At 42.7% G+C, this 23,576-nt stretch overlaps 1 protein-coding gene across 3 annotated transcripts in view; it reads left to right on the forward strand.

The window, feature by feature from the left end:
• Positions 1-18,383, forward strand: part of adamts6 (ADAM metallopeptidase with thrombospondin type 1 motif, 6) — a 53,885-nt gene extending 35,502 nt beyond the window's left edge. For all 3 annotated transcript variants that reach the window (XM_086052947.1, XM_086052948.1, XM_086052949.1), the window contains 12 exons: positions 538-601; positions 2,695-2,797; positions 3,601-3,734; positions 3,905-4,028; positions 5,222-5,302; positions 8,224-8,387; positions 8,473-8,611; positions 10,150-10,279; positions 11,491-11,695; positions 12,444-12,620; positions 13,862-14,018; positions 15,792-18,383. In XM_086052947.1, the coding sequence (XP_085909073.1) occupies positions 538-601; positions 2,695-2,797; positions 3,601-3,734; positions 3,905-4,028; positions 5,222-5,302; positions 8,224-8,387; positions 8,473-8,611; positions 10,150-10,279; positions 11,491-11,695; positions 12,444-12,620; positions 13,862-14,018; positions 15,792-15,901 (1,588 nt within the window). In that variant the 3' untranslated portion in view covers positions 15,902-18,383. The remainder of the gene's footprint in view (positions 1-537; positions 602-2,694; positions 2,798-3,600; positions 3,735-3,904; positions 4,029-5,221; positions 5,303-8,223; positions 8,388-8,472; positions 8,612-10,149; positions 10,280-11,490; positions 11,696-12,443; positions 12,621-13,861; positions 14,019-15,791) is intronic.
• The last annotated feature ends 5,193 nt before the right edge of the window (positions 18,384-23,576 follow it).

Below are 23,576 nucleotides of genomic sequence, written 5' to 3' on the forward strand. Positions count from 1 at the left end.
GTGAGACCCAGTTTACTTCCCTTGTCTGTATTTAATTAGCGCCGCATCAAGTCAGCATGAGGCCAAGCCAGCAGTCCAAGTTAGCAAGTTTACAGTCAAAATTGAAGGTATGATGCGCGACGATGCCTGACGAGAGCCAGCGGGTAAAGATTTGTGCGCCCCAGGCCGGACGTGTCCTCAGTGAACGACGCGATCGATTGGCCATCATTTCTATCCCTCTCTATTTCTTATCATCACCCGTTTTCTTTTTGCAATGGTCCTTATTAGCTGCGGTTGGACGCGTCGCTCGGTGTGCAGCGGGGCCTTAACTTTCCAGTTTCAAAAATTCTTGAGTTACCGTGTACATTCTTCTTTTCGGACTTGTCTTTGGTGGAATTGTATAAACCCCGGGGATTGGGAAGAGGCGGGGTGGGCCCTTTAGAGGGTCCGCTGTAATTGGCACAGTTGCAGCTCTGTTGGAGTCATGTGTGTGATGAGGTTCTTTCCATGGCGACAAATGATGTCACCTCTCATTCGAGTGTCCTGTGTCCCACTCAGGCCTTCCGGAGGAGGAAAGTACTGCCTCGGGGAGAGGAAGCGCTACAGGTCCTGTAACACTGCCGTGAGTTTTTCTTCTCCTTCTTCGTCTTGTGCAACCTGAAGCCTGCGGGAGGCTTTGCTACGCTTTCTGGGCAAGGTCTTTCAAAGGTCAGCGCACAGCTTCCTGACTTCCCGTCTCGGTGGAAGTCCGGCGAGACAGAGATTTTAGAAAAAAAAAGGCGGTGATTCAGTATTCCCACGTGGGATCATTCCCGACGAACACATTGCTCATGACACTTCCTTGGAGCGCACGTGGATGACTGCTTCGCACTTTACGGCGTAAAAAGCAACAGGCCGAGGGTTTGGAGCAACGCTTTGGATAAATATTTAACGTGGCCACATGTCGACACCCCCCCGCCCTCAACCTCAGCTATTTCCATATGCCTTTTTTTTTATTTTTATTTTTTTATACATGAATCACAATCATCTTTATTGGCCAAGTATGTCAAAAAATACACAAGAAATGTGTCTCCAGTAGTTGGAGTCACTATTGTAACTTGTAACTGAAAAAATAAAATACACTAAACTGAACCATAGAAGGGGACTAGGTCCAGGTCCACCCATGATAGGAGAAAACCCGTGATATAGAGAAAACATATACAAAATATTTTAGATATAGTACAGTATAGTTGTAATCCGCCAACATTCTTTAAATACATGTCATCTTATGAAAACACACTTTTGACTTAAACTAGAAATTAGTGCATGTTCTCACTTCCTCGCTGTCAAGAAATGGGATAATATAGTGTCACATAACTTTGAGGAAACGAATAAAAGACTCTCACTCATACAGTTCTCTAAAACGAGGCAGAGCGTTGCTTGGACATATCAACAAATGTATGAAGTACAGATAGTCGTTAGAAATATAGTCATACTAATCAAAGTGAATTGAACTGTACGAATGATTCAGACAGGGCTGCAACCTAGATTACAATGTTGAAAATAGTCCGGGCCTGGGTGGACGAACGGCCACCGCTTGTAAAAATAACAGCTGAGGGCAAGCGTGAGGAGGAAAACAAACAACAGCCCAAACCGCCGTTTCATCACGCTGACCACAAGTGCCAGATGACCACGAGGCAAAAACAGACGTGCTTCAGTCAGGGGACTGACATTAATGTTGCTTTTTTTAATTTATTGTTGTTACATCCACTAAATTACAGTTGTTTGTTTGTTGGTTAGCGGCATAACTTAAGACATTTTGGAGAAGGCAAACAAATGGACTATTCATCAAAAGCCGAGTCAGTCACTAAATCGCAACCCATTAAAACCCAATCGTTTTTCTCCTCAATCAAAATACTTAAAGTCGAAACACTCTGAATGTCTCAAAACGTTTTCCACCATTAATGTGATCTATAACACAGCCACGTTCCAGTTGTAATCATTTCAGTTGTTTATTTTTACTTACCTCTCAAAAATATATATATTTTTTCAATTCATTGATTTGGAAGTTTTGGAATGATTTAATCTTCTTCTCATTTTCCTCACAAAAAGCTGGCAATTGAGCAGGGGTGTGTAAACTTTTTATAACCAATGTAGATAGAAAGCCTTTATTGATAATATATTGTAAGAATACGTTTTGTGTTGAAAATAATAATATAGTGTACTAAACAAGACTTAAAATATGCAGTGAAAAAAAAAAGGTACAGGTATATGTACAAGTAGTAGCGAGTCATCCATATTTAATTTACATTTGTAAATGTAAAAACCAAACAAACAGAAAAGAACAGTTACTGAGTTCATTCAGCGTGAAATGGGGCTACTGTGTTTAAATGTTAAGTCATGTTGAGTCGACATGAGTCACGTCAAATCCAGTTAGGTGTGTTCCCGCGTGAGGTTGCGTCAGGTAAAGTGGCGTCGGATTATAAATCAGGTTAAGTCGGGTCATGTGTGGTCAGTTGGTGTCACAGAACAATCCGTGCATCATTTGTTCTACCTATTTTTTTATTTTTTTATTTCATGCACGTAAATTACAATATTTGTTTTTGGAACGTGTGTTCCCAAAATAATGACTAAATTTTTCATTTTTTGATTGCCAATCAAAAATGGAATAAAAGAATGATACGGATTAGAATCTGAGCAAAACAAAAATGTCTTTTGTCTTTTTATGTGTGGCAGGCCTGTCTTTTGGGATCCCGCGATTTCCGGGAGAAGCAGTGCGGTGATTTTGACAGCATGCCTTTCCGTGGAAAGTACTACAACTGGAAGCCTTACACCGGCGGTGAGTTCAATAAAATCATGGAAAATATAATTGACAAGCCAAACTGAAGCGAGAGATGTGATTATCGAATTGGACCTGAATTTTAAAAGACACTCTAAAAACAGTTGGGTTAAAAATAACACAATGTTTGGTCAAAACAGGACCGATCCACTACCTGGATCAATTTGACCCAACTTTCTGGGTTGTTTTCTCCAAAAACAACCCCCAACCTCAAAACCTGGGCTGCTTTATACAAAACAACGCAACAAAGTGGGTCAAATTGACCCAATTTGTTAATTGGTCCATTTTTTACCCAAAATTTTGTTATTTTTAACCCAACTGTTTTTAGAGTGTAAGACATGATTTTTGACCCAAGAGAAGGCTCTAGTCCTCTTTCAAGATTCTCGTCCCAACATCCTGGGCAGAGGTGGCAAATCCGGGGCCGGCAGGTAAACGAGCCGGTTGAGTAGAAACACCTGTGGCTAAAGCCAAATTGTGGCAGGGCTTTTACTTTCTGGACCTGGATTTGACACCCCTGGTCCCGGAAAAAGATTTTTATAGCCATATAGAAGACTTTAGTCCCAACAGATTTTTTTTTCATCCCAAGAGAAAGTTCTAGTCCTGAGAGAAGGTTGTAGTAACAAAATCAAGATTTAGTCCCAAGAGAAGGTCTTGTCACAAGAGAAAGTTCTAGTTCCGAGAGAAGGCTTTAGTCCTCAGAGAAGTTTCTTGTTGCAAGAGATTTTTGTCCTGAGTGCTTTCATCATGTTGCATGTATGAAAACTGTATTGTTCCTCATACAAATAAGCTGCCTTGCCTCACAGGTGGTGTCAAGCCGTGTGCCCTAAACTGCCTGGCGGAGGGATACAACTTCTATACCGAGCGCTCTCCGGCCGTCATCGATGGCACGCGATGCCAGGCCGACTCCTTGGACATATGCATCAACGGCGAGTGTAAGGTGAGCCGGCCCATTTCATCATTTCATTATAAAAGGTAGCGTTTATTTAGATTGTTTCGATCGTTTTATTCAATTGATCGGTGGTAGCCATCACGAATGAGTGCGTGTGCAGTGCATGACTACGTAGGAACACGTGATTTGAATGGAATCCATGTTTTCTTGCGTTCCAGCACGTTGGCTGTGACAACGTGTTAGCGTCGGATGCCAAGGAGGATAGATGTCGAGTGTGCGGCGGTGACGGCAGCACCTGCGAGGCCACCGAGGGACTCTTCAACGACTCTCTGCCCAGAGGAGGTAATTTTTTTTTTTTTTTTTTTTTAATAAACAAACATTCAGCCCACGAAACAAATTACATTAATCAACATGATATCTGGTGGACATTTTCTATTATGAGAAGACCCGCAAGAAAGTCTCACAAATCCATGTCTGGAATTAAACAGGAAGTCTGTCATTTCGATTTGAAACTGCCATTTTACGGTCATTTTTAGGGCTTCCCTAGACTCAAAAACAGCATACATCCAAGACCCCCAAAGATTGGCCCTAACCGAGATTGTTCTTTATAATTCAGCCCCCAAAACTAGTTAGCAACATGAAATTTAGTTGGCATGTCTATCATAAGTAGACCCATAAAAAAGACTCAAGGACCTATGCCTATGGAAGAGGAAGTCTGTCATTTTTATTTCAAGCTGCCAATATACGGTCATTTTGACCATTTCCAGGGGTCCTTTAAAAACGGGCTCCTGCTAGGGATGTATCAATCATCTTTTTGGGGGCCTTCATGTGCCCGAACACTTTTTGCAAGCCTATGTATCCTTGTGAAAATGTATGTATTTTAGGGGCTCGTACATGCCTCCTGCCCCCTACAAAAAAAAACCCCAAAAGCCTCTGACATCAGTTACATAATATAGACAACAGGTGGATATGTCTATAATAATAGGATCCACGAAAAGGCTTCAAGAACTCATGCCCGAAATTAAACTGGAAATCTTCCATTTTGATTTGAAGCAAACATTTTTGTTGATGACATGCTCATAAAAAGTTTAGAATATTTGTCTTTCGGGTCAAAATTCAGGATGAGCTTAAAATGCATCATATTGTTTAGAGTGAATAAATGTTACTGTTTAGCTACTCTCTGTTACAAAAGAAAGTTGCGCAAAAAGTACTGAAACATTCAATAGTTGGACATGTATCAAAACAATTGCACCGGAAAGCCCAATTTCCGTAACTTTATGTGAGTAATGTATGATGTAATGAGACTACGTTGCACTGCATCGTGTCCGTCCTGGTGACGTGACGCAGTCTGTAGTGAGAAACATCTTTGTCCTTCTATGGTGGGCCGAGTGTGTGCGTCTAAAAATACTTGTGTCGCGTCCTCACGCTTTTTGTCCTTTTTTGGACCATTTGGCCTTTCATTTGGGCTCCATTCTATACATCCACTCATTTAAAAAAAAAAAAAAAAAAAAGATGTCACACTGCTTCTTTTGCAGGCTACATGGAGGTGGTCCATATCCCCAAAGGTTCTGTTCACATCGAGATCCGAGAGGTCACCATGTCTAAGAACTACATTGGTAAGTTATTATCCACTGTAGACCATAGCATTCCATTTGGGATCCTCGGATGGTACAATATGGAGCGTAAAAGTGTAAAATCATTAGGTCACTTTTTAAAAATTGTTGGCTCCAATACATTAATTCCTGGAATTACAAGTACCAAGGTGGTCTATAATTTGTATAAGGGATTTCTTTGGGGGGGGGGGGGGGGGGGGGGCTAAAATAAGACTTAGGGGGGTAGTACTCTTCAGAGGTGCCCATGGGATGGTGGAATGGGCTACGCATCTCTGTTCCAGGGACTGCAAGTACCAAAAAAAAAAAAAAAAAAAAAGATAGTTCCTCGGACTTGGAGTGAAAATGCATCTTAATTAACATTTCGACAACAGGAAATCTACCCTAAGACTTGGTACTTCCAGGGGATCGTGATGTGTTTAGGGGGGATATATTGCCCGTCAATAGGCCGGCCGCCTCTATTTTTAAACGGGCGTCCATCGGCGAATCCGACTAAATTTTCACTAGCGACGTCACTGGGTGTTTTAGTTGATTGAGAGCAAATTCTCCATACAAATGAATGGGAGGTCTTCAGGTCTCCAAAAGGAGGGCGAGGCACGTCCCGTAGAACCTTCCGGTAGTTTTGACGTCCTCCAGCCGCAGCTCACATTCAAATGAATGGACCCGGCAAGGTCCGCATCGCTTGCTAAAATCTTTACCACAAGCTTCCAGTGGTACTTACAGTATGCGATTGTAAATATGGTTAAGTATTGTTTTAAAACAGCATTTGTGTACTCTATACACGACATGTTTATGTCTTGGCAGCTGTCTCTCACTGGCTTGAACCCAGAAATGGATTTTTCATCTGTTTGAAAGCTTCTGCGCATTTGATGGGCTGTAATTTGTGACATCGCCACATTATGCTACACGCCATATTACCGACCCCAAAACCAAAACTAGATGATAGTTCCTACGGTTCAAACACACAACAGTCTTCCAAAAGGACCGTGTTCATTCACCGGTAGTTCCTGGAACTAAAACATTCCGATCACATATGTTACCAGTACCAAGATCCACATTTTTCCTAGAATTTCCTCTATGCACATTTCAATAGCAGGAACTTCACCCTGAAGGAGCACCGTTGGAAGCACCATTATCTGTTTTACACTACAGGACCTGTTCTGGGGTAATTTATCCATAGTTCCTGGAAAGGAAAGGTTCGAATGAGATACATGTATATTACCAGTGCCAAGACCTGTAATTTCCCTGGAGTTTCCCCTGGAAATGTAGCTTAATAGCACATTTTGACAGAAGGAGCTTCACCAGAGTTGATCTTACACAGTACTCGCAACGCATCCTGGCTTATTTTTCTCTTTTGGAACAGTTTATGACAAATCTGTAACAAGCTTGAAAACATTTTAAACAATTGTACACACAACAGCACTAACAATCAGTGCCAGATGTGTGGTTGCGTCCAAGTCGTAAACACGTGACGCTGGGATTGTTTCACGTGCGTTTGGAGAGCGGCATTTGTTTTGACAACCGCAAACCGGGTTGCCGTTGAGCAGATTAGCGGCGGCTTTCATCTGAAGTCTTTTTCAGTACGTATCTTGTGTGTGCGTGTGTGTGTGTGAGGACAGAGGCTTGTCAGGCGGGTTGAAGATGAACGAGGTCGATGACATCACACCCGCTGATTGTCTCCACCTGTAGCCTCCTTAGCTACCGTGCACATCTGCTTCTCGTTCTCGGACCTCTCCAAAATCGCTTGGTTTGGTCGTCGTGATTATCTCGTAGCAAATAAAGTGTCTTTTAAAGGGCTTTCCCATACTCAAATACTACATAGGCCAGACAGCACCAATGATTAGGTAGTTCACATGTCATGGATTTAACATGCCAAAAAACTTTAGCCCCTGATGCCAGTTACACTTAGCAACATGAAATTTGGTAGATGAATCTTTCATGCGTAAACGCAGGCAAAAAAAAGAGTTGAAGACCCATTCCAGGAATTGAACAAGAAGTCTAACATTGTGGTTTGAAAAGGCCATTTTAGGCTTGCCCACGGATTTTCGCTATTCGGAGATCGGCATGTATTTTGTCCATATTTATGCTGCCATTTTTGTCATATACCTGGTTTGGAAGTGTGTGGTCATATGTGGCCCCTCAGTGGTGCCAACCCAAACATTTTTGAAAAAATTCTGCCCCTGAATGCTTTAGGCACATGAAATTTGGTAGGTGTGCCTTTGATGAGTAGACCGACAAAAAAGTCGAAAGACCTATGCCAGGAATAGAACAGGAAGTCTGACATTGTGGTTTGAAGCAGACATTTTAGGCTTGTCCTTCAATGGTGATAATTTGTAAAAATTCAGCCCCCCAAAACAGAATGCGTCAAGCGCATGAAATTTGGTGGGTGTGTCTGTCACACCCACAAAAAAAGTCGAAAGGAACTAGACCCAGAATTGAAAAGGAAGTCTTCCGTTGTGGGTTAAAGCAGCCATTTTAGACTTTTTGTCTTATTTCCAATGTACTTTTAATGGAGGCATGGCGGACGTATGGTAAAACCCAAACATTTATGCAAAATTAAGCCCGCAAAGCCAGAATGCTTTAGGCACACAAAAAATTGATAGTCATGTCTTTTATCAGTTGACCAAAAAAAAAGTCTAAAGGACCTCTGACCATAAGTGAACAGAAAGTCTGCCATTATGGATTGAAATATCTTCTTAAAATATGTTTAAAATTGTTTGCATATGGTGACCTCCAGCATACTGAATTGTTTTTAGCTTATTTCCAAAACACAAGGTAATGTAAAAATTCTGGACATACTAGACAGTTCTTTTCGTAGGTCGTCTAATGTGGTCGGAGTCTGTTATCAAAGTCTGATCATCATTCTGAGGAATGGCCTTAAAAAAAGGCAGTGCGACGGCTTGTTCATCTTCGCTCTTTCTTTCCAGCTTTGAAATCAGAGGGGGACGACTATTACATCAACGGCGCATGGACCATTGACTGGCCGAGAAAGTTCGACATCGCCGGCACCGCCTTCCACTACAAGAGGCCCACCGATGAACCCGAGTCTTTGGAGGCCCTTGGGGCAACCGCAGAGAACCTGGTTGTCATGGTAACACTCAAGCCAATCAGTTCAACGAATGTGTGTGACTTGGCGGAAACAAAAACGTTGCGTTTTCTCACCTTGCCCGTCACAGATCCTGCTCCAGGAACAGAATCAGGGCATCCGCTACAAGTTCAACGTGCCCATCCAGCGCACGGGAAGTGGCGACAACGAGGTGGGCTTCTCGTGGTACCACTTGCCCTGGTCCGAGTGCTCGGCGACATGCGCCGGAGGTAAGTGGACGTCTGCAATCACTAAAATTTGGTTGTCTGCTCCGTAGAAATATTTTAATATAGCGGCGTCGTCAGTTCATGGTGGGAAATTTGTTTCATGGAATGTGACCACGTATTATTACGCAACCTAATATACTGGTCTATCGTGCTCCATCCGCAACTTACAAACCACGTATGTACTCGATGTCGGGAACCTGGTAAACCAAGGACCTCCCTTGTACCTGAACGCAGCGGCCGCAACATTCGGCCCACCTGTTCTGCCTTTCCAAAGATAACAACGCTAACCGAAGTTGACGAGTGCGACTCGTTGGCTCGTCCGGACCAACGTCAAACTCTCCAGTCAGCTGCGGCTGGCCAACGTCAGTCGCCGCCTCAGGAATGACTAACGCAAACCTTTTAGGACGCCGCGTAACCGGAGATTCTCGAAGGATTCCAGAACAGAAGAGGCAAAAGTATTCAGACTTTGCAATTAAGTAGAAGTACAGATACTTTTGTCAAAACAGTCTTGGGTAAAATGTATTGGTATTGATTCAAACACTTGCATTTGAGTCAAAGTTAAAAAAAAAAAGTACAGGGTCCGAAATGTAGTTAGGTAAAAATATTCATTTAACGGGGATATGCACTGAGAATGACTGCCAATAGTGAAGGTTTTGGCAATAAGTGGTTTCTGTGAAGAAGCCTACATCGTGTGAAATAGCGAATAACAGGGGGAAGGTTCCAACATTCGTAAATGCCGAACTGCTAATATGTGGTTGTCACTGTACCCAATTTGAGAACTTGACAATGAAAAAAAATGTATACGCACACGCACACACACACACACACACAGACGCACTCTCAGGTTTTTACCCATAGTCTCGTCACATCTGACTAATGAAATTACCAAACGTCACAGTTGAAACGAAATTGTCCGAGTCCGCCCTCATATTGACTGTTCATCACCCATTTGCGGTTGCAGTGCGCATGCGTGAGGAAGGGGCGTGTTGCCTGAGAAGCCTGAGAGAGAAATGTGGAGATTAGTGTGCATAGCGGTACGCAACTGTGTAAAAGGAGCAATTGAGAGCGAAAAGAAGAATGTTAAGCTGAGTTAAAAGAGCAGAGGGAACGAGTGCCATAAATACAGCCAACTCTGCAGTGTGGCGCCCGTCTCTCTGTTGTTTGTTTCGCTACCGATTCCCACCACCGCTGCCAACACACGATGGGCGCCATCCCCGGATGACAGCAACTCTGGCTCCCTGCGTCTCCCAAACACGAAACAAACGTGTTTCCAATGGCTGTACTTTCTTAAGTTGTGCCACAGGTGATGTAATGCAATTTTGGTGAATTTGATTGAGGCACATGCAAACGCCTTTCCTAACTGCACGTGTGTGCAAAAATACCAACTGAAAAAAAGACTAGACTAGGGCTGAGCAGGAAAATAGGGCCCATTGTCACTACAGGACCATTTTGTATTTTCTGCAATATTTCCATGTATTCACTTTCTACACCGCTTATCCTAAAATCTATCCACCTGTCTCCCCCACCCTTGTCGTCATCAGGCTCCCAGAAGCAGGAGGTGGTGTGCAAGCGACTGGACGACAACTCGGTGGTCCAGAACAGCTACTGTGACCCAGACGGCAAGCCCCCCGACAACCAGCGGGACTGCAACAGTGAGCCGTGCCCTCCCGAGTACGTCAAATCAAGCCTGAAATCTCTCCAGTTCCTGGTGAAAATGCATGTATATGTCCCCCAATTTGTGGGGGATACATTCCAGAGTCACCCCTGATAGGTGAAAATTTGTGATAAAGGGAATACACACACACACGTCGTCCGTCATTCGCCTTTTTTTCCGGGCGGGGAAAAAAATAGTACCCGTCTATAGGCCGGTCCACCTCTAATTTCATACGGCTGTCCGTGGGTGAGTCCGACTAAACTTTCACTCGCAAATCGCTAAAGTCAACATCCATATAGCACGTTTTTCAAATATCGTGCAGTCCTAATAAACGGGCTAACATAAATTAGCATAGATGTAACGGTATTTACAACCACATACAAACAGAACATACAACAGTACTCACAGGCATAATTGAATAACCTGACCACAAATAAACTCTGAAACCTTCCATAAAAGTGATATCAGTTGGATTTTGTCTTTAAAAAAAAAAAGTGTTTGGAGGAAAATAATAAAGCACGCAGATTTACAACTTTCCGCACTCAACCGGCGGCAATAATATGAAGCCTGGAGAGCGACCACCTGCGTTTGATGCTTTTGGCATCAGCGTGCGCGCAGGTGCGAGGCGACACAGCAGCCAAGTGGTGCGAAGCATGACGCTAGCAGACCTTTTTTTTTTGCTTTGCTTAAGAGCGTGTGTGTCCTTCATCTGGATCCACTCCTTGGCGCACACGCTCCTCGCCGGGCTAGCGCAGATGTTTGAACGTGGTAATTGTGCGTGGATGATGATGTCGTATCACTCAAACAGTCAAATTATGCAGCAAAAAAGTTGTGTTTGCCATGTAGTATTTTTCAGAAAAAAATATGCAATAAGTAGAAATGGTTATTAACAATAGGAAGAATCCAAAACACTGGCGACTAGTTGACTAGTTAACAAGTTAAGGGCTATGACATTTTTTCCATATTTCCTGTATTAAAAAACATCATGTTTTTTCTCCTTCATTATTATTTCAACACAATTTTTAATTAAATTTTTTTCCTGCATATTTTATTTATTCAGGGTTTTTTACACGTTTTTTTCCCCCTTGATTTGCTCAAGTTTTTTTTCTCCTGCAATGTTGGTTCTATTTTTTAGCGTGTTGTCATGTTTTTTATTTTTTCCGATTTGTTTTTTGCATGAATTATATTTGTATTTGCATTGAGTCTTTGTACTGTTGCGCTCTCCCAGGTGGTTCATTGGTGACTGGTCCGAATGCGGCAAGACGTGCGACGGCGGCCTCCGGACCAGGACGGTCCTGTGCATCAGGAAGATTGGGCCGGCCGAGGAGGAGACCCTGGAGGACACCCACTGTCTCACCCACAGACCCATCGAGCAAGAGGCCTGCAACAACCAGTCCTGTCCGCCTAAGTGGGTCACTTTGGACTGGTCTGAGGTAAACCATCGGACATAGCACATATCCTTACAAATCGAATTTTTCAATTGGCATTAACAATCAAAAGATGAAAAATGTGATGAAAAAAGTGAAAAAATAGTACAAGAAAAAACAATTCTGAAAATAACTTAAATGTGTGAAAAAACTGGTATGATCTTCAAAACCAAAACAGTCCAAATGTTTGAAAAAAAAAAGAAAAAAAATGTATACAAATAATGCAAGAAAAAATTAAAAATTAAGACTCAAAATAATGCAGGAAAAATGATGTAATCAATTATGATAATGTGTGCAAACAAAAAAATTAATAAAACAAAATCTAAAAAAATGGAGAAAAAGAATAACAAATTAAAAATACAGTAAAAAAACAAAAAAGAATACTAAAAAAACTACACAAAAAAATTGTATTGGAAAAAACAAGCAAATAATGCAGTGTAGAACAGAACCCAAAAACAATACAATAATAATAGCGTATAAAATATGTAGAAAACTAATGTAAAAATAAGAAAAAAACTACAATTACGTGTGAAAATAGAAAAAAAATTAAGGATTAAAAACAGGTAAAAAAAACAGGTAAAAATGCATAATTTTTTTAGGGGAAAAAATGCAGGAAAAAACAAGTAAATATAATGCAGAAAAACAATGTAGGGATGTAAAAGAAAAAAAAACGTAAGAAAAAAATTCTTGGAAATTATGGCGAAAAAAAAAAAACTTGTTAAGAAGGACCGATTTTTTTTTGGTATGTTTTTAGTGTACCCCCAAATGTGGGCCCGGCTTCAAGCACCGCATCGCCTTGTGCAAGAGCAGTGACCTGAGCAAAACCTTCCCGCCCGCCCACTGTCCGAGCCACAACAAGCCTCCGGTTCGAATCCGCTGCAGCCTCGGCCGCTGTCCTCCTCCGCGCTGGATCCCCGGCGAATGGGGGCAGGTACGTTTCTGCCCGTGTGTGTGTGTCCATGTCAGTAGGCTGTTTAAATCCAGAACCCTCTCTGACGCTTCCAGGAAACCGCTTAGGAAGATAGAATTCTCCGCGTCACTCTGCCATAATGCAAAAGAAAAAAAAAACCTGACAAGTTGTTGTTTTGTAGGGTTGATGACCTCTACCAAGCAGGCTAAAGATTAGTGGCCGGTTGGTTTAGGAGGGTTACATCAAAACGGTCTCTTGCCAGGAACTCTTGATCAGTGTTTTCACAAATGTACCTTATTTTACTTGAGACAAATCTTACTAAATGTCAAGAAAAGTAGATACACATGTTAATTATGTGCCTTCTGCCCTCTTCGGCCATTCGCAAAAGACAAACTTTGTCAACTAATGCACATTACTGCCACCTACAGACCTGGAATAAAACAGTAAAGCAATCCACAAAAAAAAGTTAAAAAGCCATTTTACGCTCGTTTTTGCCATTCCCAAAATATCTATTTGTCATTGTGATGCTCATTACTGCCACCTACAGGACTGGAGTGAAACATCGCATGACTTTTCAATCAAATGTTTACAACTCACAAAAAGGTTTCAGGAAGCCATGCCCAAAATGAGAAAGGTAGTCATTTTGATTTTGATTTTGAGCAGACATTTTAGGCTCATCCCCCAAAATGTATCTGTTCTAGAAATGAACATTACTGCCACCTACTGGACTGGAGTGCAACACCTTATGGCTATTCTTACCAAAGTGTGAAAGGCAGACGTTTTGGATTGTTGGCCCTTTTCGGAGGTCTCCAGTGATCTTTTAAATGTATTGCGAAGTTGTGCTGAGGGTGATCTCTGAGGGTGAGGGTGTGTTGCAACTCCCCTTTTTTTTTTTTTAAAGTTCAGAGGTCACCAGTCACAGCAAGTCTGCGCCAACATCAATGCACCTTTGGCAATTCAATCATCAAGCAGACCCCCGCTGATAACCCCGGGTGGTCCATCAAAGGGCCCCCCCACCCCCTCAGAGGTTAAATCCCCATGCAGCAACAGCTGGAGTCCGCTCAGCACTTTCTCACGCAGAGCTGGAGGTGTGCAGCCCTAATTACATGCCTCATCCCCAGAGAGGCGAAGCCTGTATATGAGGTGTACGGAATGAATTGTTTGTTTTAATTTCAAATGGGCCTAAATATATATATATATATAAATATAAGTAGTATATATAAATATATATAATCCTTTCAGCGTCACCTTTGTCCTTGCAGTGCTCAGCACAGTGCGGCCTGGGCCAGCAGATGCGTACGGTGCAGTGCTTGTCCTACACGGGGCAGCCATCCAGCGAGTGCGCCGACGCCCTCCGGCCCACCACCATGCAACAGTGCGAGAGCAAGTGCGATGCCACGCCCGTCTCCAACGGCGATGGTAAGACGCCCGGGTCGTGAGTGTTACCAAAACAAAAAACCCTTAAAAGGTTTTTTTAACATCAAATATGCTAATCCGCGGGTGACGAACCCTGAGTATGCCGGCATAGACTATTAGTAAAATTAAAAACGAGTATACTTTTAAATATTCTGTTAATTTAGGCATTTTTGTTCTGAAAAAGGTTATGTAAATTTCGACAATTGCATTTTAAATTCATTTTTCTTATATAAACACATTTTCATATTTTTACATTTACCATTTAGTTTGATCAAATAATAATTCAATAATAAAGGGAGAGTGAATTGACTATTTTATTATGAAACTTTTTTTTAAATCTTAATTTCATTGTTAGCCTTGTACTTTTTAATTTTTTTATGGTGTGACATGGTTGGGCGAGCTTGCATGGAAAACGTGAGCAGCGTTTACAGGCCGGCTAATGGGATTAGCCGCGAGCTAATTGTCGCTTCACGGACAGCAGTGAGGCAACGTCTGGTCTCCTTGGGCCCGGCCCAGGTGGGGGCCCGAGCCTAATAAGGGAAGACACTCGGATCATGATAAGGCATTTAGAGCCACGGTGTGCTTGGTGTGTGCGTGCGAGTCGTGGCAGCGAGCCCGGAGAGCCAAGCGGGCCAGAATCCTTCTCGGTCTTCGCCTCGGCGTCCAAGTAGAGCCGCTGTGTTCCCCGAGGGAGGTTTTGCCTCATAAGTATTACAATTACGTGTGAGTCACAGCGGCAGGCCGTCCTTCAAGCTATTTTTAGACCTCGACTTTTTCAATCGGCTCAAGGGTGAAGTCGTACACTACGTTAGAGATACAACAGGACCGGTCATAGAGTTTTGTTAATTCTTATGGTACATTACTGATACAGCTGGAACACATATAAATATTATCAATAGCAGAGCTGGGCATTCAGTCAATGTGACGGACCGGTCCATCTATCCGGATGCCCGTTATGCTGACGGTTGACGAATGACGGGAAAAATAGATGGATTAAGCATGGACGTAAACCCACCCACCCTCGTCAGTTACGTTTCAGCGCTGGACGTCCGCACCCTGTCGGCAATTACGTTTTGGCGCATGACGGTTGTCTTTTGCCATACATTATGGATAGAATACAATATTACGATATTGTGACATATCGCCTCGTTATCTCTTGCGGTGCTTTATCGATACAACTGAAACAGCAACAATGTATCGTTATCGCTTATGGTACATTATTGATATGACCGGAGCAAATATTGTTAACGTGATGTACTAAATCAGTATGTTTCGGTCGCTTATTGATACAACTGTAATAAATATTACGATTGCCATATTATCTTGTATGGTACACTACCGATCCAACTGGAATACATTTTGATATTTCGATGTCAATCAATAGCACTAGGGCTGCATGATTTTGGAAAATCATATGCGATATGGATGTTGACTATAGCGATAGCAATGTTATTGCAATATTTAACATGTACCTTAAGAAATCACGTTTTTATTATCTAATGAAAGAAGCACCTATTAGCACCTATTGTGCAATATTGACACAGCTCTGAGCATATTACATTTACAAGGAAACCCAGAAACGCTGGAATCGGATTGTACGAAAAAAAATCCAATATCCACGTACGCGTACTGGAAGCAATGCAGTCAAGAGAAACGCGCTGAAATGAATGAACCATACGATAATCTAGGTTGCAAATGTATCTTACTGCTTCCGATTTGTACTTAGGCCCTCCCACAACTGCCGTGTTCTGACCCGTTGTCGTCTTGTCTGCGCAGAGTGCAAAGATGTCAACAAAGTGGCCTACTGCCCACTGGTGCTCAAGTTCAAGTTCTGCAGTCGGGCCTACTTCCGCCAGATGTGCTGCAAGACGTGTCAGGGCCACTGAGCCCCACGCAAAGACGGGAGGCCCGCGAGCCAGAAAAGGAACGCCGACGACTCCACAGTGCCCGAAATGGGAAGGCGACCTTTCGCGGTTGGCCGGAGAGCCAAACCACTGCTCAGCCGTCACGCTGACACAAAAACTGTTCACTTCTGTGAAGTGGAGCTTGGAGGAGGATCGGTTGGTGATGTTATTTTATTATAATAATAATTCCTGGTATCATTGTTGCATCTTCCTCTGAGTTGCTGTTCGATCCAAAGTGCTGGACACATGGCTGACAGAGGACGGACGGATGGACAGGCGAGAAACGCTGTTGCCGGGCGGACTTTTGGCTTGACTGCACTTTTTTTGTGTAAATACTTAACCGTCAAGGAGATACAACAGCGCAGAGCAAGCCCTGCACCCCGATCATCAGCGTACTGTGTATTTATTATACAAGAGTCACATAGTAGCCTACTGTCTTGGAAGGCAATGTAATGTCATTGGATGAAACCCTGACATACTGTCACAGAGTGTTTCCCAACCTTTACTGAGCCAAGGCACATATTTTACATTGGAAAATATCTTACGGCACGCCACCAAACAAACAAAGGGAATATTTCACATTCCAATTTCCACTTTCCATGGGAATTACCAAGAAATTAAGGGTAATTGAATGAAAATGGATCATATTTAATTATCAACATTTTGTTGTATCATAGGCAGACATCCATACTAAATATGGGGACACTGCTCTTGGATCTGTATACTACATTAGCATAGCCTACAGCTAGCCTAGCAACTTGCGTAGTTCCATCCAAATCCATCCAACACTTCTAAACCTTTACTGGCTTATACTTTTTTTCCCTCACTTCAGAGGCTATATTGTGAGGCTATATTGAGGTCAAGTTAGCTTGACAAAGACACTAGCATTAAAGTTGTACAGGAACTGTGGACAGATCTTGGTTACGGTAATTATAACTTAAGATGGAGTTGTGTTAGCTCGAAGCAACAGCTAAACTAGGTATAAATTGGGTGCTTTCTTAATTCACAACAAAGCCTTGTCCCACGTTAGCTTGAACAACATACATTACCTATGAACAACCATGTTGGAGGTTGATGCATAATTTTATTGCGATGCTTATTGAGTGTTTTGATACACTCTACTCGATCTCAACTGCAAACACGGCGCACAACAAATACTAATCACATGATCGAAAAGTGCTAATTTACAACAAAGTTGAGCTAGGCTAGGCTCATGTTAACGCAAAACTAGTGAAAGCTAAGATACAGTCGGTATAAGTTTGGATACATCTGGCCCAACTAATTTGCGTACAGCAAGAGACCAAGATGGGTATAATTTTGGTGCTAATTCTAAATTGTGACAAAGCTAATCTCACATTAGCTTGAACTCTAGCAAGAGCTAAGCATACAGTTGCTCCCTTCAAGACTGATGGGAAATTGAAAACATTGTCCTTGTCTCGTACAAGGCCTGTCCTCAAAAGTGTTCCCATCAAAAGTAAAAGTACAAAAAAAAAAAATCTAATCTGGGACACAGAATTTATTTAGACAGTGGTACGCTAACAAAGATGTGGAGCCAGACTCGCCCTGGTCGGGTAAAAAAATAAATAAAAATGTCACAGCTCGAGCCAGAGGCAAGTTAGCATTAGCAGTGATAGCATACAGACGCAGGAGTGGTGTCAAATTCATTCATACATTCATTCTCCGAACCGTTTTGATTTTTGTTTTGTTGTGTTCAGTGCTTCCTACCTTCCTGTTTGATGGGGCGCTGACTAAATGGCCCTTAAAGACACAGTCACAACTATTATATTTTCAGCTGTCTTCAGTTCCTCTAGTCTAGCCAATGAGAACAAAAACGCCCAAAGTCAATATGGTGCTAATCATCGTAAATGCTGGTCGTGTTCTTGTCATGTTGTTTGTACCTCACACTGGGAATGTATTTGTTGTAGTATCGTATTGTTGTACAGCAAAAGAAAAAAGAAAGACAAAAAAAAAAAGAAAAATAACAGGACACTTGCATCCCATCACCAACAAGCCATTACTGCTGGCTCAGGAAAGCGAAAGTTCATATCTGATTCTTTTTTGTTGTTGTTGTTGTTGTTGCTGCTGCTGCTACTTTTTGGTAGCCAACATCAACATCATTCCTTGAAGGAGGCCGTCGAGAGATGGGGAAAAAGGACAGCGGAAGAGTGTTTGGATTCAAAGTGCTCACACTCAGACTTTACAAAAAAAAAAGGTACTCATTGCTGTGAACTTGTGAATTTGTCACATTGCTTACATACTAAAAAGACAATGAACAGCATCATGGGATGAGTTGTGTATATTTTATATTCAGTATTAATGTTGCTACACTGTTACTAAGTTTTTCCCTCTCAAAATGTAAATTATATGCTAATTTATTACATTGTCTCACGGGTACATCTATTTTCACTGCATGCAAAATTGACATTTTAGCATCTTGGGAAAAAATGCAGTGACACAGCCCTTCACCCACATTTCTAAAAACAAAAAAGTTAGATACAATAAAATCAGCTGATTTTAAAGAGACCACTGTGTGAGTATTTGTGGTGCAAAAATGCCAGACAGTAGGAGAATGCTAACTGCTAATTAAATCTATTATAGCAGTTTTGTAACCTTTATTGAGCCAAGGCACATATTTGATAGAAAAAAAAAAAATCATGGGACACCACCAGACAAAAATGTCACAAAAAGGATATATTCTTACTCTCTGTCACCTCAAGGAAATTGCATTTCATTATTTTGCCTGTCACTGTACGTTGCTGACATAGATGAAGGAATGTCGGCACCAGTTTGGGAAGGCAGTGTAATAGGGGCTGAAGATGCAACAGCGGAGCCGGAATTTACCAGCTGGTGCTTTTCACACACAGCCCATCGAAGAGGGGTATTGTCCAGGACTGTATTTGTGTGCACTTTCACGCAGTGAAGTGATATCCCGCAGCCCTGTGTGATATATGTAGTACTACTTGTGGGACAGCGACAATTGCTTTCAACAAAACCGGGCACACGCAGGCAATGTTGGGTGTTAAATTTCACACACCGGTCCTGGCTTTCTACTGCGATACCTCTGATTCCACCAACAAAAGGTGGGAGTAATTTAGTCGCACGTGTAAAAGTCATAAATCTCAAGTCTTAAGCTTCAACCTCAACCCTTTTTTGGCACCACTCATGCCCGTGTGCTGTTATAATAAACAACAGATAGCCTAGCAACTAGCCTAGTTCTGACCAAATCCATCCAGTGCGGCTAAAGGTTACTTGTCGACATTAAACAATCCTTTGTTTGCTTTGCTAGCTTGTACTTTTCCCCCTCTTAAGTCAGAGCAAGGCTAGTGCTAAATTTAAGTCCTGTTGAACACAGCTACTCTATAACTTTGGACAGATCTTGGCTGAGGCGGACTAAAGCTAGGTGTGCGCTAGCTCCGACTACAACAAAAGGTACTTTAGAAATAACTTTGGCGCAAACGCTGAGTTCATGTTTGACCAATTATCGGTTGGCTAAACAGTGAAGTAAATGTAGTTTAGCTGAGTGTGTGGGTTTTATGGTGACAGATGAAGTTAGATCCGGTAGCAAACCTTGTATGTTGCCATTACGCTTTGCCCTATTTTTTAAAAATAATAAAACACATTCCTTGACTTTAACTGTAATAATGTTCAGAACTCCATTCATGATACTTGCTTCATGAGGTGATCTGCATGCTAGGTGCCAGGTTGCTTGCACTGCACAAAAATTAACATTAAAAAAAACTTGCAGCACTGACACTGACAAGCGCTGGGGGAAAAAAAAGCTGACGGAACTCAAGTTTGCTCCCAGTTTTTTCCTCTTCTTTGTTAGAGGTTGCGATGAACTTTCTCCTAACAAAACAAAATCTGTCGACTGAACTTTGAAGCACAGACACGATGACGTAACGAGGCAGATAAGGGAGGATGCTGGTGATTTAGGGTCCGCCATGGAAGTTCATTAGTGCTGTGTTTCCCCATCCTGTACTGAGCCCATTTTACAATGAGAAAAATCTCATGGCACGCCACCAAACAAAAATGTCACAAAAAATATACTCTACTGTTCAAATGTTTGGGTGTCACTTTATTCTTTTACAATTTTTCCGTTTTCTAAGTGACCCTGAACCTTTTGAACAGTTATGGAAGTTTTTTAATTTTACTGCTCTGCATTGACGTTTAAAGGGTTAAGCAAACTAACCACCACAAATCACAGGCTTTTAGCATCTTGTCTTCTGATTGACCAATTTACAGATGACATTGGACTCACCCGTCTGGACTCAACTGGCAAATACTGCTCTGCGGAGCAGGCAAAGTCGATGCAATCTTCATGTATCTGCATGGGTCCGAAAGTACAAAAAAAATGGTGGTGGATGAGAGTAACGGTGAGCCTTGTTAGCTAGCTATTCCGATTAACCACTACTCTCAAAAGATTCAGCCGTACCCCAGGACTGGCAGCGAATAATGTGTGCAGCATCGCAAAGTGAAACTTCACCTACTAATCTAATGTACAGACAATGACTGTGTTCTAACAAGAACTTTATCCGTCACAGAAGTTGTTTTGATACCGCAGATGAACCCTGTGACAATTCTGTCCTTTTCCGGTCATATGGATAATAAAAGCGTGAGTGAAATATTTGACCAAAAATGAGACCAGTAGCAAGTCTGTTGCCAAATACATTAAAAGCACCAAGTGACAGAAACAGCGAAATGTAGAAATGCTCACATTTTTTGGAGCCTGCCTATGATGTCTTGTCTTACAACAAGTTATGCTCTGGAACGCGAGATGAGACCGGCTGGTCTGTTGAAGGGAAACATGCGCAACAACCACAATTGGCAGAACAGTGAGTTCTCTTTCTTATTGTGTGATTATTTTTGTTTTTATGTCTTTACGTGAAACAGGTCTGTGGCGCAAAAGTGGCTGGGGGCCGCTGTGTTGAGCTAGAAAAAAGGAAAAATTAAAAATTAATCGACGTCATCGACTAATCGACTTCCGATTCGGCTTTGATTTCTATTTTAGTCAACAAAAACATCTATAAAGTCATTCAACCTCGAGTGTATGCTAAAATAATAATGCCCATGGCTCACTTTACTCACAAAGGTACTTTGAGTGAAATCTGGGCCTATTTGGTTGGACACAAAGCCATCATTTTGCTGTATGAATGACAACAGGTAAACACGCAGATTAGTTGTACCTTCTGCCTTCTAGTGGAAGAGCATTTAATTAAGTTCTGCCTGTCACTATACGTCACTGGCACAGATAGATGAACAAAGATACATTGTCGTAAATTAATAATTCTCTCAGCAGTTAAGTGAAATCGGATCATTTCCCATAGTGCAGTGGTTGAGAATCACGGCTTCGGTCTGCTCTTCACTTGAATGTGCAGATACGTCCTGGCGTGTGAGGCGTTAACAACAAGAACAACATCAAGGCACTAATCATCACAGCCAACCGCGGCTCTGTCTACAATCAAACGGTCGGCGATGAAAGCCCGGAGTGTTGTGGACACTTAAGCGCTTGAACAAAGCACAGCAGGATGAGGAGCTCCAGATGGTGTACTCGGACACAGAGCATGCAGAGTCCGCATTCGGGTCGGGTGCGAGGGGGTCGGCGGTGGGGAGACTGACAGGCTGGAATGCTGGACCGGAATGGGAAGGTCACGGCTCCGGCACCTGCTATCTGCTGAGGTCTGCTTGGGGCACGGTGTTAGAAAGCGCTGCCAGAGTTTTTTCCCACAGCCGATGTCCAGACCGGACCGCCGCCGCCGCCGCCCAGATGAAAGCTTCGGAGGGGAAAGTTCACACTGGGAGGTTTCAGGAAGATGTCAAAGATGTGAAGAGGAAAGTCTGCGGCCGCGACGACTTCAGAAATACGGGAGGATTTTGGTACAAGATCTCTTGTGTGACGTATGCGGGCGGAAATAGTCGCGGTGAAGCAAGGCCCAAAACCCCAAAACCTACTCAAAAGTTACGCCACCAAAAGTTCCAGGACTGGTGTCAAAAGATATATTTTTCGTATTTCACTACAAACGACAGCGTTTTGCCCCTTTGGAGTCCAACACACTATCGCAGCCTTCTCTGCCACACCTACACACACTCCAGGAAGATTTTTTTTTTTAACAAATATCCACCGCAGCGCTGTTATCATGGCCACGTTGCTAGGAGAGAACCCTTCTTCATGTTGTCTATTCCGAGCTTGTGCAGGTAGCCGGGTCACCTCTACATGCTCCAAGTAAGTGGATTACATTCATAAAGAATCGACAGTCAATCACTTAGGCCAACGGAGCGGAAAAAAAAACGCAGTTTGCGTAGAAGGTCCTTCCGAGCGAGCGAGGAGAGAAGAGCGCTAAATTCATCACGGGTGAGTTACGAGCTTCTCCTGCTCCTAGAAACGACAGGCGCCTAATGAGGACAAACGGTAATGGAGGTTATTACTCTGGTGGCTTTCATTGACATGCCGTTCCTGTCCAACTTTCAAGGTGCGCGTGTCCTCCACTCACGACATCCAGAGGAGGACGTCCAGTCTTGGTTTTGACGGGAGCTTTGAAGTCACTAGCTCGAGGATGCTATGATTCTTAACGGAGCTTCATTTTTTTTTCAACATCGTGGTTCTTCTGGATGTTCCCGAGCTCAAATAAATCAAATGTCAACCGGAATAATACGTAGGAGGGATCGAGTGTCAACCCCAAGAACAAAGTGTCCAAAGATGTCCCACCAGGGATTATGTAATGATTGCAACTTTCCGGATTTTGTGTCTTATTTCTAGTTTATGCGAAATTGACAACCGTATTATTTTTTTGTATGACACGTTCAGAGCATAAAGTTGATCATGCCCAGGTGGAGCTTGGAGGTGGCAAATATTCTTTCTTGTTCATCCATCACGCCGAACGTGTGGTCACAGCAGGGCTTTCCTTCAGGCTGGCCGACGGCAGAGGAAATCCCGCCGGAACCTTCTGTCTTTACGCCTGCGTCTTGTCATCATAGCCAGCACAGTCCGGAGAGACTTGCTTGCAATTAAGACCACCGAGGTGAGAATATCCCTGATAGCGAACAAGTGACCTACTTCTTGAATTGCTGACCCACTTTACGAGTCACTCGGTGGCCCAAAACACCTTACGCTCACTTTCACAGTTCACCTTTTTTTTAGAAAACGACCCTTTCATGATACAACGCTACATTTGCGCAACTTTCTGACTTTGTGGTTTACAGTATTTGAACTTCTGTTTATTGCTTTTGTGTGAGGAGGCAATTCTTATTTGTAACTGGCAGGAGCAACGATGTAGAGATGTGACGATCGATTGCTAGATGTTCATAACTTCGCGACACAACGCCCGACCGACACCGTATGACTTCAACTTTCCTGACTTTGTGACATACATTGTATCCGATAGTTCTTTTCCTTTCTACTGTGCAAGGTGGTGGTTTCCCTTTATTTCACCCAAATTTATTAATAAGATAGAAAATTATTTATTATCTATTTTTGGTGGTGGTGGTGGTGGTGGAAACATCACACTGATTACATGACAGATCCACCCGAATGTCGTGGGTTACGGGTGCCAGTCACACCCCGTAGGTGGGCGTGTCATCCCGATGACACGTTCGGCGACTTGCACACTGGTGCTGCGCTGGCACCTGTTTTACATTAGTGGCGGCTAATGTAACATTAACT

This window comes from Filicampus tigris, chromosome 15, assembly GCF_054856515.1.
Source record: "Filicampus tigris isolate MCC_2025a chromosome 15, RoL_Ftig_1.0, whole genome shotgun sequence".
Classification (NCBI taxonomy): Eukaryota; Metazoa; Chordata; class Actinopteri; order Syngnathiformes; family Syngnathidae; genus Filicampus; species Filicampus tigris.